Source organism: Opisthocomus hoazin, chromosome 5, assembly GCF_030867145.1.
Source record: "Opisthocomus hoazin isolate bOpiHoa1 chromosome 5, bOpiHoa1.hap1, whole genome shotgun sequence".
Classification (NCBI taxonomy): domain Eukaryota; kingdom Metazoa; phylum Chordata; class Aves; order Opisthocomiformes; family Opisthocomidae; genus Opisthocomus; species Opisthocomus hoazin.
In genome coordinates, this window is record NC_134418.1 from 68,475,399 (window position 1) to 68,489,555 (window position 14,157).

The 14,157-nt window shown below is 44.3% G+C and overlaps 1 protein-coding gene across 6 annotated transcripts in view; it reads left to right on the forward strand.

The window, feature by feature from the left end:
• The first annotated feature begins 368 nt into the window (after positions 1 to 368).
• Positions 369 to 14,157, forward strand: part of RAPGEF2 (Rap guanine nucleotide exchange factor 2) — a 191,446-nt gene continuing 177,657 nt past the window's right edge. For all 6 annotated transcript variants that reach the window (XM_075421642.1, XM_075421645.1, XM_075421644.1 and 3 more), the window contains exon 1: positions 369 to 540. In XM_075421642.1, coding sequence (XP_075277757.1) covers positions 472 to 540 — 69 coding nt within the window. In that variant the 5' untranslated portion in view covers positions 369 to 471. The remainder of the gene's footprint in view (positions 541 to 14,157) is intronic.

Below are 14,157 nucleotides of genomic sequence, written 5' to 3' on the forward strand. Positions count from 1 at the left end.
CGTGATGACGCGGGTTAACGCCACGGAAGGCTTCTCAGGGAGGTTTTGGGGGAGAAACACCGGGGGGGGGCGATGCGCCTCCCCCCCCCCCCCCCCGCAAACCCCGCCCCGCCGCTCCACCTCCCGCAGCCAGCAACTTCCCCGTCGGCGAGGCGGGCGCGGAGCCCCCTCACCAGCCCGGATGGGAGGAGGAGGAGGAGGAGGAGGAGGAAGACCAGACGGCGCCCGGGGGGATGCGGCGGAGCGGGCCGGCGGGAGGCGTCGGGCCGGTTAGCGAGGGAGCGCTGGGTCGTTGCCGCCGCCGGGGCCGCCGGCGGGGCTGGGCCGGCGCCGGGCGGCGGCGCTGTTGAGCGCGCGGTGCCCCCGCTCCGCGCCGCCTCCCGCCTCGTCGCTCCGGCCGCGCAGCGCCAGGCCGCGGCCGGCCCTCCCTCTCATCCCCCTCGCCGGGCGGCGGGAGGCAGGAGGGCCGCGATGGCGTCCTACGTGGATAACAGCTTCCGCCAGGCCGTGATGAAGAACCCGGCGGAGAGGAGCCCCCAGGTAGGCGGCACTTCCCCCCCCCTCCCCCCTCCCGGACCCCGCGACGCCCTCACACGCCGGGGGTTGGCGGGGGAGTCCGCCCCGCTGCCCTCCGCGGCTGAGGGGGAGCCCCACGGCCCCGCTCCCGGGGGAGCGGAGCGGCCCCGGCGCGGGTTCCACCCCCGGCCGCCCCTCCTCAGCGCTGCGCTCCCGGCGGGCGGCGAGCTGAGGGGACGGGGACGGGGACGGGGAGAGGCGCGTTCGGACGCGCAACTTTCCTCCCGCTCCCGCATGTTGGGGGCGGGTGGGAGCGGGGCCCGCCGGGTTTATCCCGAAGGTTGCTTCCGGTAGAAGGAAAAACGCGCTCGGAGTAGAATTTTGGGGTGGCGGTGGGGTTTTTTGTTTCGTTTCGCGTTGTTGCTACCCGGCGGTGCGCTGTGGCTCCGGGTTCGGATTCAGCCCCTGGTCCTGCATCACGGTTCGGTAGGGCGGGGGCTGAGGTCAGCGGGGGTCTGCCCGGCCGGGCCCTGGCTCCCCGGAGCGGGGTGGAGCAGCCGGGCACCGGGCAGGGAGTTTCGAGATGCCCGCGCCGGGCTCCTGCGGCCCGCTCTGCCGGAGGAGCGCTGGAGCCGAAGCTGTTTGCCAGCCTGGTTGCGCTTGGAGAGGCTGGGAAAGGTTAAAGCGGGGACTGGAGCGCGTACGGAAACATTTTGACTTAACATGACCTGAAAAACAACCAAACTGAATGAGTTCCTTCTGCTCCCGGGCGGCTGCTGCAGTGGCTGTTGCTGCCAACTGCCTGGAGACTAATAAGCTTTGCGCTGATCCCTGTGTCAAGCCGCGGTTCGGTGGCTAATGATACAAGGAGTTACTTTGCTGGGAGTTGTGATGCCATCTGTCCTGTTTCCTAAAGGCTCACCCTGCTCTCCAAGCAGCCCCTGTGTTCTGGTTCTGGGGAAGAGGTGGTATTACTGGTTGTTTTGGCTGGCGGCTGGTTGCCTGGTGGTGTTTTAAAATTGGGGGCAAAGAGGAAACCTTGGCTTTCGGTCGGCACCCATAAGTCATTCCTCCTACTATACATACGTCATTGTGGTAATGTTATTTTTATCCTCATGCTCATGGAATACGTGTGAGAAAATAAAAACTCCCATGGAAAAAAAATATACTGACTGCATAGGCATTGCACTTAGCATGTCTCTTTTGCAAATCTTCCTCTTTTTTCCTCCCCCTTCTCTTTTTTTTAACAAAAAAAGCTGCTTCTGGAATGTGTTTTCCTGGTGCTAAAGTTGCTTCTCTGTCCTTGTTTGACCTTTTCCAAATGTCTGTTTGCCTTCAGTGCTGGACCCAGCCCTTCAGCGTGTTGTGAAAGCTGAAGGAGGCCGGGTGCTCTCTCCTGGGGAGGACACTCTCCGCAGCCTCTCTGGCGAGATCCCTCGCATTTGTTGTTGGTAGAGGTGTACATTCCAGCCAGGGGAGCCTGCCGGTGGTGTCCGGCCTCCGGAGATGGTTATCGAAGGGTGGTTGGGTGTTTCGGGGGAGTGACCACAGCAGATGCTCAGAAACCAGTTGGTCAGGCCGTGGGGCCACCGGGCTGGGCCCAGGGGATGATGCTTCCCCTGTGACATGATCTGTGGAGGTGACCTGTTAAACTTTCTCCTGTCCTTGCTGCTCAGCCCTGCTCCCTAGAAGGGATAACAAAAAAAAAAAAAAAAAACAAACAAAAAAAAAAAAAAAAAAGGGCAGAAAGTAAGCCATGACGCAGTGAAGAATTCAGCCCGAATGCAGGCATAAAGCTGGTGTGAAGGGCACGGAGCAGAGAGCTAAGTCGGGAACACCAGGGCTGCGTTAATGCTGTAAAACCTCCCGAATCAGCAGACTCGAAACCTGCTGTGGCAACTGCCACAGGAAAAGAAACCCACTCTTAAATCCACAAAGCTGACACTGGCCAAAATAATCCACAAATAAGACCAAATTCGTGGGAAGCATGATGTGTTGTTAGCACTGGAAATACTTGAAACCAGTGGTCAGACATGCCATCCTGTTGCTGCTGGGGAGAGCAGGGCTTGCAGCAGAAAAGTTCCCTTGGTGTTTTTGGGAGCAGCTCGTGCTGAATTGAAGGTGTCGAGGAGTTTTCTAATGTTTATTGTCCATTCTGGAAATTCAGTTTTATTTTATGACAGTACTGAAATTTGAAAGGTATACGCTTATGCATATCATCTTTTAGTCATTAAGTAAAATTAAAAAAATAAGTTTCTATAGAAAGACACAAAAGCCTTGTTTTTTTCTTCCTCAGAGTAACTTCTTATTGTCTCTTTACTTGCTTTTTCATTTCCTTGCTACACTATCTCATAAAGATAGTGACTTATTTTTGGCTTTTGAGAAGTCATGAGATGTCTTTAAATTGAGAGAGGCTTGGAAAGAGTATTTGTCATACTAATGCCAGTATAAGAAATAATAGAAGTATGTTAGCAGAATATTTGCTGCCTACTTGCGTTAACAAACTCATTGGGACTCAGCTTCTCCCGAATCGCAAGGGGGTAAATATGTGTTTGACATTACTGTTCACCCTGGATTGTCGTGGTGCAGATTTGGCAACATGACTTCACTGCAGGCTCAGAGGAGAGGAGGGGAGAGGTGTGACAGCAGGATAGCCAGATCCAACTCGCGTTTGTGTGTACAGCTTCAAGAACTGCGAGATCTGATGCACAGTGTCGGAGAAAGCAAACTTAACTTTGCCTGAACTTCTCTAGTGCAAAAGTCTGTCGGTAATTTTGGACTGGATTTTTTTTTTTTGAGGTAAATTGTGTGTTCTACAATTGCTTTGGAAAATTCTTAGATCTGTATCTCTTTGGTGTATCCTCGTTTTCAGAGTTTTTTCTGAATTTTGTGAATTACAACTCAATACTCCATTGACTAAAGAGACACAAAAATAAAAAGAAGTGTGTACGTGGCCTGTACTTGAACATGCCTGTTGTGTAACAGAGCTCTGCTCTTTAATTGCTTTATTAAACTATTCATTTTCTCTTTGAAGATGTGAACTAGGAAGTTAATTTAACTACTTTGGGGAATCTGACTTCTAAATGTTCATAAATTACAAATGGTTTTATGCCCTTAAGCTGTGAGTAATAGCGATCTATTTTTTTTTTCCCCTCCGAATGTCATCTTATATGAGCTGTTATAGCTTTAAGTCTTTTCAGAACAAATTCTTATTGGCGTCACAGGCCATTTTAGAAAGCGTGCAGTTTTATACTGTGTAGCTTAATGTGGAAAGAAAAAAATAGGGCTGCTTTTGTTTTCAAACGAGAAATAGAGCCCTAATCTCTCTCTTTATCCTGACAACTCATTTGCATGGCATAGTATGCGAATAACTAGTTACCTCAGAAACTCTGCATACTAGTTCACTGTTTTCATGCTATGTAGTGATGTCTGCAGGAAGAAATATTTTTAATGTATGCCTTGTATATGTTAGGTGCCTAAGGTTTTCTTCTGGAAACTGCCAGTTTGGTACGTTGAGGCAATTCAGTACAGCAGTAACGAACAACAGAGAGGTAGCAGCGTTGGACCACATCGTAAAGGGAGGGGAGAACTGTACAGTAGACCTTAGTTTAATCCTAGTGCGTCATTTCATGTCAGAAGACGTCTAAACAGGATGCTACTGTTGAGCAGATATTCCCTCCTCGAGCACTTGAGAGGAACAATGGCTTAATTATAGGATGTACCTATGCTTTTTCCAAATAAACTTTCAGCTTATTCCCCAGTGGTGTTGTTTTTATACTTGTGGCCACCGATAACACGATTGTGTGCAATCTTCAGATAAGCCAGAAATGAACACTTCCTTCTTGCTATAGTGATCTCTTAGCAAATAAATACGAGGCAGTCTCGTTCTCATAGATCATAGAAAATAAGCATTTTGTGTGTAAGTCTAGCATGGAGGATTATAGTTAGTCTTTAAATTTGGGCTTATTGTGTGTATGTGTGTTGAATACACCGGAAGACTAAAATAGTCTGTTTTGGAAGAGCGTATCTGGGATTTCTTTCATTTGGAAAACAAAAATATTTTGCAGCTTGGGTTTTACTTTCAGGTTTTCTTCACTGTCAGTGTGCTGCCCTGTTACCATCTTTTTGATGCCAGTACTTAAAGAGGAAGATGACGCCTGTTACTGTGCTGCCAGCAGCGGTATCGTGCTGAGAACTGGTTCTCTTGCTAAATTCTCCTGCTGGTTCTCAGCAGCCCTAAATAAAGCGTAGGACTGTGACAGCTGATGCCTGATATTTGGCTGTATTACATCATGAGAATGGTCTTTCCATCACGCATCTCAGGGCTTTGTAATGTGGTTATTCAGGAGTAGCTTTACTTTGCAAGGTTTAACGTTCTGTTTTTTTGGGGGGAGCCCATTTGGCCAACAAAATGAGCTTCCTGACTGTGCTTCCCATGGTAGCGTTCAGGCTTTCTGCACCAACCAATTCTGAGGTGGGGGCACAAGCCCGTTATGTTTTGCATTAACATTGTGAGCGTCGTTAGTAATGCAGCTTAATGAGGAAAGGCTGTTGCAAGTTCTTGGTCCAGGCACTTTTCTCCTGCTTGACATTTGGTTTGAAGTAAAGTTGCCATCATAAAGTCAGCTGTCAGGGTAGCTGGTCTGAGTGACAAAAAGCCCTCCAGACACTACAGGGTTTTGGAAACTTGTTCAAAGTAGTTAACATCCCTAGTATGTGTCTGATGAACTGTAAGTTAAGTGGTGTCTTGTGGTGTCTCTTGGGCTGTGAGTGGGGGAGACAGATACAGATAAAACAGAAGAAGTTATAATAGACATGTGTATGTATAGATTTGGCCACAGAGGTTTTTCTTGCTGTGTTTTAGCACTTAACTGGGAGGATAAAAAACCAAAGTAACTATTTGGAAAAAGTGAGACTTTTACCTGACAAAGCAAGTAATGTATTTGTTTAATACAGAAATAATATTAGAGAATGTATTTTTGAGGTAAATATACATATTTTTCTCTTAATGTTTTCTTTCGAGCTAGTATTACTGTGCAGCATAATTTCATGCCCAACAAGCTCACTTGTATGAATGCATCTTTTGGTGGCTGATAACTAAACCCGAAAACCCGTGTGTAGCCCAAGTTTTCTTGTGACCCCTCTAATCTCAGTCTGCTGAAACAGCCCTGGAATGTCTGATTCTGAACTTCCACTGTATATTTTCATCTGCTTCCTAAAACTAAGGGCATGTACTGCAACAGGCTGCTCAGTATCCTGTTTGTTTTGAAAGAAAATATGTTTGTTTCCCAGTCTTTCTGATGGAGGGTGCATTTTCCCATAGCTGTTCGTATGTTTGTTACTAAGAGCTTTGAGAGCGGTGAGAACATTGAATTTTTGATTTCTTTTGCAGTAGTTCTTCCCTGTCGTAGGACTGGTACTTTCTGCATTTTTGTGTCCTGTGGTAACATGAGTTTCACCAACGCTTGCAAGGACCTTGGTGTGATCAGGGAGCCTTTACCTGTCAGTGGAAATAGCTGATTTGAAGCCGTGTCCAAAACACTCGTCCACTTTCTCATTACATCAGATGATTGCAGCTCGGTTAGCTGTACATATCCCAGCCAATTTGAAACTAGGTAGCTTGGAAAGTGAGGGTTGAACTGCAGCACCGATAAGCTCTGTGTAATTTCCTGCTTGATTAATTACCTGTTTGGTAGAGTTTGCTTTTGATTTCTGCCCTGCTGTGGCCGCGGAGATATTTGCACTGGGTTCGGGCCGGCTATGTTCCTGCGAGCGGTGAGCGTGCGTGGCAGCCCTGTGGACATACTCTCCTGCACTTAAAAACTGGGAGCAGAATGCTGCTGCCTTGCCTTGCCCTGGCCATCTTGCCTGGGAAGGTTACCGAAGTGAGCTGTGCTGGGTCTGAAGCCCAGGGGTCTTCTCCTCAGCCCGAGCCTTTTTTTTTTTTTTCACCTGCTTGCCCCCTGACGTGCTGTTCAGAGGTGGGAGCTGTGGTGCTGAGGGGACAACCCCATCCCGCCCGTCCTTGCTCGCCCCTCGGGGAGCCGGGTGGCTGGCCCTGCTGCCAGGGAGGCCGCGATGGAGGACAGCGTCGTGAAGCCAGGCCGGCTGCCGCGCCGGGCTTCTGAGTGCTTCCTCTCGGCCTCGTCGTAAGCAGAATAGTTTGTTGAGCTTCTGAGACAAAAAGGACTGAGAGTTCGTTCCTGTCTTGGGTGTACAAGTGTCCATCAGCAAAAGCAAATGACACACAAACGCTTTCCCAGAATCGTGTTTTTCCGTAGTAGGAGTGTACAGTGTTCCGTGGGTTATCAGGTTGTTCACGGAAAACGCTTTGTACCTGGAAAAGAGGAAGGTTTAAGCGTAATCTCTGAAGATGCTTCATTTATTTTGTGCTAATCGCAATAGGGGTTATCTAAGGTTTTGTGAAAACAGTTATTGTTGCTTGAATTGCATTATTTTTAACAACCTGTATGCTTAAAAGTCTTTAAAAGTCTGTATGCTTATGTGGATTACCAAGTGGTAGCTACCAATTCATTCTGACGAATTACTGATCTGATTTTGATAACTTTTTTTTACCCTCAAATCAGAATGCCGCTACTGAAATCTGTTAGCATGTTCCGAGACTGACCGTATGTACACTGAACAGTCATTGTAAGAACTTTGACTTCCTCATTGAGGGGTTCTTTTTTGTATCCTCATGAGAAAATATATTTTGGCTTGTGTTTTGGGAACTTTCCCACAGTAGGAGATCTAATTTTTGCGAGGTATTGTTTGGGAATTCAAAAGGAGCGCTGGCAGCAAGATAGCTCTACAAAGATGCTTTGTGAAGGGCAGCTGAGCCTGCGCCCCTGGTTTGCTGCAGCCAGCGTTGCAGATTTAATTTGCTGGATATATTTTGCATGAAGGGAGATGTTTGAATAAGTCTCGAAATGGAAGTGGTGCTCCACTTCCCTTTTTCTGAAGTTGGTGAAGTTGACCACGTTTCTTGAAAAGGGGGAGAGAGGAGCCCCACTGCAGTGCTTTTCTCGCAGCTTTGTTTTGGAGTTAAAATTAGCTGTTTGTTCTCTCTGGGTGTCTCCGTGTTCTGCCCATATATCTGTAGATGTATTTCTTTGTGTGTCTCTGTCTTGTCTGACCTGAATAAAAGTGATTTGATAGTTCATTTTCAGCAGCTCTAAAGAAATGTGGCCAACAATACTGAGCAGCATGTCTGTCATTAACTGATTAAAACACTGAAGGAATAGGATAAGGTTAAAATATTTAAATTTTCTTAGAAAAGAAGAGAATGACTTTATCTTTCAGTGCTGGTAAAAATTGAAGGAATTTGCTTGTGTTAATATTTGTACGCATAGCGAGATTTCCTCATTTTTCTCTTGTTTGTGTGTATTCTGATAAACACAAGCAATGCAAGGAAAATGCACCTGGCATCAGTGTAAATTACCTGGGAAATGGTATTATGTTTCGTGGAAGACATGCTGGTCAAGCGTGCCTATTGTTGACTGTCTTTACCAGGCTGTTTGGTTTTGTTTTTGCTTGCTTTTTGTGTGTCTTAAAGTAAACTAGGCTTAGTAAATGAAAACATTTATTTCATAGTTATTTCAGGTTCCCAAAGGGGAAGATGGATGCTGTTCCTGGTGGGATGACCCTGTTCTTTGTGGGATGACACTTGAAAATTTTTGAGGGTGGGTTTTTTTTTTTTTTTTCCAGTTTGTATTTGCAGCTCTGTATTTTTAAGGATACTCTTGTCTCCCATCTTTATTTTACTTTTTTTGTAGGTGAGGGAAAACATATTGGTACAGTCTTTTCCATTTGGAATTAGTCATTCAGACTTCTTGTCCTGTTAAGCAAAAAATAACCCAAAATTTAGAGGGGTGAGATAGGATGTTATACAAATGTGGTCTGTAAGCAGTTGATGGGAAAACAAGCCTGTACCACCAATACAGTTGGAAGATTCTTCCGTCTGAGACTTGACTTGCTGAAACCAAAGGGGAAATCTTTTGCGGTACATTGTATTTTTCTAGCAGCAAAGCTTGTTTAAGAGCTTTGTTTCCCATGCTGATGTTGGCTGCTGCCTCATTTGTGCTGATCCAACTGTTTGTGCGGCTACAATATAAACAGGATAAGTGATACAATCTTGTTAACTGAACAAAAGTGACTTATTTTCGAGAGGTAGTGTGTGTGGGGGGAGTTTTTCTTACTAAAATCTAAGTGACTCAGTCTGGTTTAGATTATGGCTCCAAATGTCAGTGTTGGTGCAGCTGACGGTGTGAAGACTTGCGCTACAAGATTGAGAATAAATGCTTATGGCTGTGCGTAGGAACCTCTGAAACAGCTTAACCTCCTCCAGAGAGTACACGGTGCTCTGTTTTCAAACACTGTCTCGAAGCATAAAAAAAATTAAACTGGATGGAATATTATGAGATTATTTATTCTTGATGCATTTCCTAAAATGAGGATTTTTTTGTTTTGTTTTTTACTTCCAAGGCATATGTGCAAGAGAGAGAAGTCTTTCGATATTGTTTGCTGTTCCGAAGATTAATCTTAAAGGAAACTTTTGTAATAAGTCTCTAGCTCTGAGGTTTTTCCTGGTTAAAATATAGCGACAGTAAGAAACCTGGGTAGTAATACTGCCTTTGCGTGCGCTGAATTGAGTGGATAAAGATGCTAAGGCCTGGTATGTCCTTATACTGCTGATACTGAATCTTGTGTGTATTTATGTTGTTTTGTTACACGGTGGCTGAAAAATGGATGCTGGTGGGCTCTGTTCCTGGGCGCAAACAAAGCTGTGAAGTGAAACTTCTGTTTGTTCGTATGCAAGTTAAGTGACTTGCATGCTTTTCCATTTGGTATCTGAAATCTACTGGGACATACCTGAAATGGGTACCTCATAATGTTTTTGTTTTCACTTTGAGATGAGTGCTTCATCTTGTCAGGAATCTGTTCCCTCAACCAAACAGAACAGTTTCACAAAGTACGTGGTCTTGCTGAAATCGGCAGCACCTTGTGATTGTGTGAGTGGTGGAACAGTTGAATGGATTTCGACTGCTTTTCAAAAGACGCGGCAGAACACACAACTTAGTGATAAATACGTAGAGACATTTTGAACTGAGAGAGGGACTTAGCCCTGCGGTATCGCAGATGTCTTGGTACCTGCTGTCGGTGTTGCTGTGGGGCGGGTGGCCGCTGCCAAAGCAGACGTGGTGCTCCAGCACTCGCTTTTGCCCCTCTGCTGCAGCTCCTTCCGTTTTTGAAGGTGGCATAGCTATAGTCGTAAAAAAGACGCCATTTAAATAGCTACATCAATATTTTGAATTCATGGCATTTTATTACGTTTACATATGTGGTACTTAGTGTTGAAATAGCTTTGAACTTTATGAGTTAGCAACTGCAAAATTAAAATGTGGTTAAAGTGTGTTAAGTTGTATCATCAAGGAAGAGCAGGCCTCACAGCAGATACAATGATATTGTTAAAGTATCTCTGGATTCTGTGACAGCTGATCAGAAATTGTTGCTATTAAAAAGTGACTCCTGCTGGGGAGCTCTGCCACTGGAATCGTTCCCTGACTCTGGAGGAGCCACAGCCTCCAGAAAGATTCAGAAACTGGAGGAAAAATGCAGGTGCCAGGTGCTGCTGAAGCAGAATGTGTGGCAAAGATGTTTGGTGTGGTTGGGCTTTTTATCTGGTTATGAAAGCCGTAACAAGATGCTGAAGGCTGCAGTGAGGTAGTTGATCTTGGCACACGTTGTGGTGATTTCCCGTTGAGGGTAGTTAACGACTGGCAGCTTCTCCAGTGAAAGCAGTGAATGGCCCATCGATTGAAATTACATTAGTACTGTTCTTTTATAAAATATTAATTCAGCTCGTGGATGAAATACCTGTTGAGAACTTGGAGAAATACAGTCTGGTTGCGTAGGTTCTTTTTTGGCTGTAGTCTCAAAGGACCAAGTAGCAAATGTATCTTAAGAAAACAATATATGTTCATGGAGAATGCTCTATCTGAGTATGAAACAAGAAAAAAGATTTTGCACTGGTTGATGAAGAGTGCAGGTCAGATGGTCTCTCTCTAAACTCTTTTTTCTGAGTGCAGTAGCTAAGTAGCTTGTTGAATATATTCCCTGCTAAGGAGGCAGCGAGCAGATGGTAAACACTCTCAGCGAGGCAGTTTTCACTCTGAATTGTGGAAGGGTGATTGTGTGAGGGTCTCAGGCTGAGCTGCATTTCGTGATCTCCGCCAATCTATGGTATGCATTTCTAAATGGTGCATCAAATTTGTTGGGGGTGTATAATGTGTTTGTTAAAGCAGAAAAACATCAGACCGCTCCGTGAACAGCACGCAGCGATCTGAAGTATTTCACATGTGCCATAGGTAAGGAAACACAAGTGGCTCGCCAGCTACATGCTGACCAGGAACAGGCGCTTGCTGGAATGAGGGTAATTGAGTTTCCGTCCTTGTCACAGCTTCCCTGGTACTGCTGAAAGCTGCTAATTGGTGCCGATGCCTTGCTTTAATTTGTGATGATTTAGTTTGAAAATGCCACCTCCTAGGTTGTAGGCCACTGAACGGCTATCAGGTGGCAGTGCAATTCAATCCTAGCTATTAAGAATGATTTGAGGTAACAACGCCGAGGGAAGGATGGTAATTGTTGTTGTAGATGTTTGACGAGGTGGAAGAGGGGAGTGTATTCCAACTCTGCTGTGTTTTAGGTAGCTGTATGCTTTAGTGCTACTAGCTCTTATTTTACCAGACTGAGTATTGATGGATAGCTGGTCTTCACTACTCCTAAATCCTCCTTAAGAAGCTTGTAAGACTCTCCTATTTAAGAGAACTCTTAGAGGGATATCTCTTTAGTAGTTGAAAAATTTCTGTGCTACTGGATATTGATGGAATATGATTGTGTATGTGACATGGCGGTGTATAAAGGCCTTGCTAGCTTTGTAAAGCAATTCTAAGGACCTGGAGCAAAGAAATTTGAGATTTGTGGTAGATTACTTCTTTTTGATCCATGTGAGAAGATGGTATGTCTCTGAATGCACAGGTGAATTATTACTACTTTTTAAATTTGTCTCTTCTCTTACTTGCTCTTTGTACCTAGGCCTGTACAGTGGTTTAACCTCTGTCTTATGAATTTCATGTCTTATAGTTTCTCACTGTCTAAACTTCTCTTGGTGATGTTTGTTTTTTTTTTTCACTTCAGATACTTTTACTAGGAGAGCAGTTGGAAAGAAACAGCAGGGTGCTTTTGACTAATGCTTTCATTCACTTGTATTAATTTCTGAGTGGGAAGTAAACTCCTCTTTATTTACAAATTGCGATACAGTGTACATTGTAAAAGTTATTGTCCACTTTTAAAACAAAATGTACAAATAACCTCAGTAGGTCCTCATTGGAATTGGTGTACATCAAATTTTTAACTCCAAGTCGATAAACTACCATTTGTGTTTGGGGTCTGATGTTCTCATGTGGATGAATACTCTACGTGAATTTAAAACTAAAGAGAAAATACTGGCACTTTCTAACAGTCTGTCTTAGCTCGGTAGTAAATGAACATTTAGCCATGACGAAAGTAGCGCAGTTTATAGTGACACAACCTGCATAAATCCAGTTGGATTTGCTGTTGACATTGGCCCACGTTCCAGCATACGAGTTACCTTGAGTTTCTTTTGAACAAAGGAGGCTTGTTTCAAACAGGTGCTCTAATGGTTACCCCGGCCTTTGTAAATAGTTTTTAGGTGAAGTATTACTTCTGTTAGCTGTGGGTAACTTCACAAGGCATCTTGGTTTATTGCATGAGGTTTGAATTTAAAAAAAAGTTTTAAAAAATCTGTGCTATAGCTTTGTAATGTTTACTGCCTCATACCTTGCTGTTTATTTTTAGAGTGTGTGTGTCACAATTTGTCAGCCAAATATTGGCCTGTCACCTCTGCTGTTAGATAGCTGCTGAAATACCATTCCCAAGATCACTTTTTTAAGCTACACATAATGAATTAATACCTACACTGGTTGTTCCAGAGCAGTCTTGGTTTCAGTAGGAGGTAAGGCAGCTAGAACTTGCCAACTCTCAAAAATGTGTAAAGCGGTCGGAAAAAACTAGACACTCTTATTAACTATTGCAACCATACTATAATGTGTTCAACTCATTTAACGTGCTAAACTGGTTGTGAGTTTGTGGTAAGTTGCCTGAGGGTGTTGAAAGGCTTGAATGTTGTTTATGGACAGTAGTGAAGAATACTTCCAAATCAGTTGTAAAATGAGCCGGGAGATGAGGAAGAAAGAGCAGGGCCAGTATCTAGGCTGGTAAGACATGGCTACTTACGCACTGTGCATTGCTTTAGGAAAGCTATTTTGGAGTTTCTCTTAAGGAAGAAGGAAAGTTCTGCTTTATACAAATGAAATCTGGTATCTTACTTGATTTCTTTTCCTGTTTCTTTTATTTATCGATGCCTTGAGTTTGGGATTTATCTGAAAGCTAAGGTCAGGAAGTGCCTTCTTCCAAAAATGCTGCTTGTTGTGGTTTTCTGGCATATCCTCTCCTCTCTCCTTCCCAAAGGGAACTGCACAGAAAGTATTTTTCCACAATGAAACACAGAACCTCAGCTCCGCAGATTTCATGCTTTTGACTGTGGCATATACTGCTTCACCTCAACATATGAGACTTTTAAAATCACGTCTTGGTGTCCACATCAGTTGTATGACTGTTTGATTGAAATGAAAAGACAGTAACCACTTTATTTGAATTATTACTGCTTTGAATAGAGCCTACATTTGAGTTGGGATGTGGAGGCAGAGGAAACATAGACTGTATCCTATTTGGTAGGACTTATTTCCTATGTGGATTTTCAGATGGCGGTAACAACTTTATTTTAGGCAGGAGTATGTATATACATGCTGGGGCCATGGCCATGTGTTCCCTATGCTTCCACCAAACATTCAAGGTTATGGTCTTAGTGCCAACATGCCTTCATCTCTCCCGCTTCAGAGGCGGTGAGAGTAAAAAGCGCAAGGTCATGAAACATATGAAATTTTTTGCAAGTTGTGGTGCATGTAAGAGTTTTTCCCAAACTTGCAAACAAAAGGCAATTACTGAAACCAGTCCTCTGAGAGAATACGGCAATGCTGAGGGCAGCAAAGATGTTGGAGTGCAGTGAATGCTTTTGACTAAATAACTCGTTTTGTCATAGTCAGGGTTCAGTGCAAGGCCTGAAATTCAGGACTGATTTCTCACAAACAGCCCTGTTTAGTCATTATTGTTTATGCAGCAGAGCAACTGAACTTATATGCTTGTGGTATGACCACTTCCAGCAAGCATGTGCCTTAAAGTACGTCTGAGGAATAGCAATCGCTATAAGGAATTTAAAACAAATTTATATTTGAAGACATGGTTGAAATCTTTAACTAAACAAAGGCCCTACCCCCAAGTCTTCTTGTGATGTTCCCCCTTTTTATAAATTTGTTTAAACCTATGTACTTGTTGAAACTGATGACCGGTAACAACTCCTTTTTGGAATACAGGTTTGACGGTATGTTGTACAGTCTATAATGACTATTATGTCATTTGACTTTGTTTTATATTGTTTCATTCTTCCATATGCAATAAACTAAATTGTATTTAGAATTAGGACGGTCAACAGTAGTTTAACAT